Raw genomic sequence first — 6,000 nt, forward strand, 5'->3', positions numbered from 1 at the left:
TCAAATTGATTTATACTACATTTCTTTTAACAGTTTGTATATTGCTATTGTTTTAGCTGTGTAATAGTGGTTTGTACACTGCATTTCAGGGCTGGAGTTATAGCTCAGCTTTGTTTTGATTTTTAAATATTTTTAACATTTATTTAGATTTGTAAGTATTTTGTCTGCATATATGTATGTGTACCATGTGCATGTCTGATGCCGATGGATGTTTCAGAGGAGGGATTCAGAGCCCTCAGAATTGAACCATCATGTATGTGGGTGCTGGGAACTGAACCTGGCTTCTCTTTAAGAGCAACAAGTGTTCTTAACCAATGAGCCATGTCTCCAGTCCTTAGCTCAGGGTTAACAGTGCTTGAATAGAACATAGAGTTTGATCCTCAGCCCTGACTCTTTTAAAGCATAAGCGACAAGCCACACACAGCTGTGCTGCTGTGTCTTCTTTGCTTTCTTATGTGATGTATGTTCTTCTTTTGCAAGCCGGGGATTAAACCTAAGATCTTACACCTGTAGGTTCCTACACTGTAGCTGATACATATCCCTAGCCTGTAAGGCTCACTATTTTTGTTTGAATTTAAATTGTTCTTACTTTGTCTTTTAAGTGATGATTTGCTAGAGGATTCAGACAGTGAAGAGCATTCCAGATCGGATTCTGTGACAGGTATGTAAAAAAGCTTAGATAATATATTTTATATCTCTTTATATTTATACTGGTCAAAGTAAATCTTAATATCAAATAATTCATAATTTCTTGGTGAAACTGGAAGTCTTTACTGATACACACTATTTCAGTGTCCTATGTCTGTCAGATCTTGGAATTCAGTTTTAGAACATTGTGTTTCATAATTAAAATTTAAATGACAACCGTTTCATTCAAAGGGAATAAAGTATTCCCTGTCACATATTCCAGAGAATGGAAATTGTGCTTATTTTATTTGTATGCTATGTTCTTTAAATCAGAATAATATTTAAATAAAAGTTCTTTATACTCAAAGAAGTTGAAAGTGTAAACTTGTGGGCAGTGTGGTGACATCAGGTCGCCTTGTTTGCTCCTGAGACGCTGAGGTAGAAGCAGAATGGCTATCACGGAGCCCAGCTCTCCCGGAGCTGGCTTTTCTGGTCGGGCCTCTGCGTTCCTCTTGCCTTGATATACTCAGTGTTGGAGTATAGGCACATGTCAGCATCTGGCTCACATGAGTCATACTTTTCAATGTCATTCATAGGATAGGTTAGTGCATCTCCAATGGTCTTACTACATTTCTTTTCTTTATGGATACATGCATGTGTTTGATAATGCTCATATGTGCATATGCTGGAGGTTGATGTGTTAAAGGTCTGTTATTTCTCTACCTTAGTTATGAAAACCCTTCCTTACTTTTTTTTTTTAAAGATTTACTTATTATTATATGTAAGTACACTCTAGCCATCCTCAGACATACCAAAAGAGGGCATCAGATCTTATTATGAGTGGTTGTGAGCCACCATGTGGTTGCTGGGATTTGAACTCATGACCTTTGGAAGAGCAGTCAGTGCTCTTACCCACTGAGCCATCTCTCCAGCTCACTTCCTTACTTTTGAGACAGGTTTTTTGTTTTTTTTGTTTTTTTTGTTTTTTTTGTTTTTTTGAGACAGGGTTTCTCTGTGTAGCCCTGGCTGTCCTGGAACTCACTTTGTAGACCAGGCTGGCCTCGAACTCAGAAATTCACCTGCCTCTGCCTCCCGAGTGCTGGGATTGAAGGCATGAGCCACCACTGCCCGGTGAGTCAGGGTTTTTATACAGGGTTTTTTACCTTAGTATTTCATGAGCAAACAAGGCAAGATCTACCTGATGCCACAATGCCGATGATTTTACAGTTTTAGCTTCTCTGAGTATAAAGAACTTGTATAAAACCAGTAGCCCTGGTTATCCTTGGACTCTGTAGACAAAGGTGGCTTTGAACTCACAGAGATCCACCTGCCTCTGCTTCCCAAGTGTTGTGATTGAAAGCATGTGCTACTGCCTAGCGAAACAGTCTCTTACTAAATTGGGAGCTTGTCTATTTGATGTGGTTAGCTGGTCAAGTCAAATAGTTGCAGGGTTCCACCACCTGTTCCCTCAGTGCTGGAGTTACTAACAGATGCTGTGCTTAGCCTGAACATGGGTGCTGGAAATCTGAACTTAAAGCCTCAGAATTGTTTAGTACCCTTATTTCCAGCTTATAGTTAGTTGAGCCATCTGCCTCTGCCATATCATGTTAGAGTATAAATCCCAATCTACTTATAATTATTGTCTAGTTATATTTTTTAAACTGTAAAATAATGATATTTAGCATGCATTTAAAGAATTGTTCACAGTACCTGAGAAATGCTCACTTTTTATAAAATGATGGTTATTGTGACTAGAATGTCATATCGTGAACATGTCAAGGACATGAAACATGCTTTATGTCTTTAGAAGAAGCATGGGTTTGTCTAGCATAGCAGTTAAAAACTAGTTATTATCAAATGGCAAATGTTTTCTAAATTCTGATTTGTCATCAATTATTTTTAATGCTGCTAAGGAGAAAGCTGTACTGATTTTGGTTAACACTCAGTTTTGAAGTTCTGAGCTCTGGAAAAAAACAAAAAGACATGAAAATGCCCTAAGAGATACAGAGATTTATAATTTTAGGAAGTTCAGACTAGGCGGTGAGGGTGGTTCAGTAGGTAGTTGGTGCTTACTGCCAAAGCTGATGCCCTAAGTTCATCTGAGACCTGTGTTGGTGAAAAGAGCCAGGAGACTCCCACAAGTACTTGTACACATGCTCCATGGTGTGTGTGGACACACACATACACACAGTGCACACAGTTTAGTCCTTTCCTCCCTTGCTGTCCTTTTACAAACACAGAATTGGCATGCTGTTACAGTTTCTTAATCGTATATAGAGAAGTAGAGTAGGTACTGGAACCTTGAACTTTTTTACTGGAAAGACTCCAGGTGTTTGTTAGGTTATTTAACTGTGTGGACTTTAGTTTCTTTTCTTATGAATGTTTATAGTAAGTGTTTTCAGTGCCCTCTCATCTTTTTTTAAGTTCTTTGGTTTTAACTTAATTGTCTGCCACAATTGTATTCTTTTCTTTTGGTTTAAAAAACTTATGTATTTTGGAAATTAATAGTACTTATATTTTGTGGGGCATGCTGGCAATTCCATAGTCTGTTGTGATGGCTGTAATCAGAAGGATTGGTAGAAGTTTGAGCCTAGTCTGGACTATATAGCAAGACACCGTCTCACTTATCAAAATAATACTTACATTTGGTCTGTATTCTTTACTTTTCTTTTATCATTGTGTTTTTTCATCTGTGCTTATTTGATTTTCTATACTGCCTTAGGATGTACTTCAGTTTCTAATATGCAGACATTTATCATATATTTTCTTTTGAGACAGCATCTCATTATGTAGCTCTGGCTAGCTTGGAATCTGTGTAGATCATACTAGCCTTGAACTCACAGAGTTCTGTTCTTCTGTCCCCTGAGTTTTGGGATTAAAGGTATGTGTTGTTATCCAGGGCCCTAATTCTTGTTGGTACATGTGATACAATTTTAAAGAAGTGTTGTCTTTGAATAGAATTAAAAGATCATGGTAGTAATTAGTAAAATGCTTTCAGTTTAAAAATTTTATATTCCTTTATTTGTATTTAGTATATGTATGTACATAAGTGTGAGTTCATGTGTGTGGTGGCACCACCAGTGTGTATGTGCATGTGTGTGTTTATGTGCATGTTTTTCTTTCTTTTTGAAAGACTCTTTCATTGACTTAGAGTTAATTAGTACTAAACTAAACTGTTTGGCTAGTGAGCCCCAGGTACCTGCTCATCTTGGCCTCCCTAGTGCTGGTCACAAATGTTTTTGCTTGTCTAACCTGTTGTACATAGGTTCTGGGACCTGCGCTGAGCCCCTCATGCTTTCCTTACAAGGCATGTATTTTACTGACTGGGCCATCCTCCTAGCCCTAGTTAATTTCTGCATTTGAGGGTTTGTAAGTAGGCTGTTCACTCATAGGAAAATACTTTCGTTTAATGCTAATTTCAAAAATATAGGTTCTAACATACTTTTTATACCAGTAACTTTTTGGAGGATTATGAAGTAAACATCTAAAACTTTTAGGTGCCGGTTTAGAATTCCTCTAAGTGATTTATATTAATTTGAATGACGTAGTGAAATTGTAGGCAATATTAACCTCAGAATTAAGAGTGCGCAATAAGAGGCATCTGTTTTTGGTTGAAGAGTGTAAGTTTTGAAACTTCTTAGTTGATTTCAAAGAGAAAAGCTTGTTTCTGAATAATATAACAGAGTCAAGGAAACATGACTTCTCATGAAGGCTGAAAACAAGGGCTGGCAGGAGAATCTAGTACAAATTGAACTTTGATGGCTTTAGAAGAGAGCCAAGACAAAACCCGTAAGTGTGACTGTTAGAAATTGGCTTTGATACTACTTAAGAAAGGAAGGTACAGAAGGCTTTCCCAGAGTGATTGAAAGTATTGCATTACACACAGATTGCCTAAAAGTTAATTATGTGGTCTAGTTTATGTCTGGCAGAAACTTTGAATGAAGGGCCTGGCTGTGGTTCAGTGGCAGAGTGGTTGCCTGACATGCATGAAGCCCTGTGTTTCTTCCAGGGCACCATAAACACACATAAGAGGAGGAACAGAGTTAGAGATGTCAGATTCTCATATTGGATTATCTGGTGTCCCAGATGTGTATTCATTGGTTATAAGAGGAAGTAGAATAATAGACCCACTTGTATGTTTTGCTCTTGTTTATTTATTTTCTAGCTGTTTGCTTCTTTTGAGCAGGGTCTCACTGGATCTCAGTGCTCACTGCAGTGCAGACCGGCCTCATACTCAGGGGAACCCTCCCCACGCAGTCTTCCCTGTTGGGATTGCAGCAGTGAGCCAGCCAGCAGAGTTGATTGTTTCTTTTTAAATAGCTTCGTTGTGCATGCCATTTACTTTAAATATTATTCTAATTTTATGTGCTTTGTGTATTTATTCTGAGTTAATAATATACATAGATTAAAAACTATTCCATTTGGATAATTTTTGTCATAACTTTAAAAAGTTAAAGTTTTTTAATTTAGTACATCCAATAGGTAAACATTTCAAGGAAATATATTTTAATTAATTAAACTTCGAAAAATACTTTACTTTTTTTCCCCCTATCTCGGAAAGTATGTTTAGACAGTGCCATTCAGTGAGATGGCTATTTGTTATTATAACCACAGAGTTCAGAGGAATGAACTGATCGCTCTTCAGCTTCAGTTAGAAAGTATTTCAGTTGTAGAGGTTAGTAATCTATAAAGTTAAGCTAATCCCAGGTAGTGGGAAATTCTGGGTACCCCTGGAAGTGAATGTTGAAGAGACTGGGTAGTGTAGTATCAGGACACTAAGTGCTGTTCCACGGATCTCTTGCTCATTACTTACCTGTCCTTTCAGGTTTTATATAGCCACACCATTTAATATTTCCTTGACTCTTACTGTCATACCTAACTATAAAAGCAGCTTTATCTTTTCTTTATTTTTGCCTATCAATAGAATTTTTTTTCCCACACTGTTTTTAATGACCTATTCATACTGTTGGGAAAGTTAAAAAAAATAATCACAATCAGTTGAGAGAATTTTCAGTTCAGTGTTAGAGTGGAGAATTAGTTGCTGTCTCTGGTGGGGTTTTGTCTCCTTGTGACCGCCAGCATTGTGGAGCAAGAGGGAGGAAATGGTGCTTGAATTTTAAAGTATTAAAAAGAAAGGAACTGAGATTATGATATTTTCCTTAGGTATTTGAGAGAATGCATAAATTATAATACACAAAGGGTGTATTTTTGGTTTAGAAATGAAGTCCAGAAATTCTGTTCTTTTAACATCAATTTAAAGCAATAACTAAATAATATATTAATACTTTACCATGACTTAAGAATCAATTTCTTCTCTACAAATGTATTTGAGTTGAAAATAATTTTGAATTTCTTGAATAGTCTTTTTTTTTT

At 36.8% G+C, this 6,000-nt stretch overlaps 1 protein-coding gene across 1 annotated transcript in view; it reads left to right on the forward strand.

Annotated features, from left to right (window-relative positions):
• Birc6 (baculoviral IAP repeat containing 6) overlaps positions 1 to 6,000 on the forward strand; it is a 178,633-nt gene that overhangs the window by 43,231 nt on the left and 129,402 nt on the right. Inside the window, exon 8 of the mRNA XM_029531207.1 lies at positions 603 to 661. Within this exon, the coding sequence (XP_029387067.1) occupies positions 603 to 661 (59 nt within the window). The remainder of the gene's footprint in view (positions 1 to 602; positions 662 to 6,000) is intronic.

Source organism: Mus pahari, chromosome 18, assembly GCF_900095145.1.
Source record: "Mus pahari chromosome 18, PAHARI_EIJ_v1.1, whole genome shotgun sequence".
Lineage (NCBI taxonomy): Eukaryota > Metazoa > Chordata > Mammalia > Rodentia > Muridae > Mus > Mus pahari.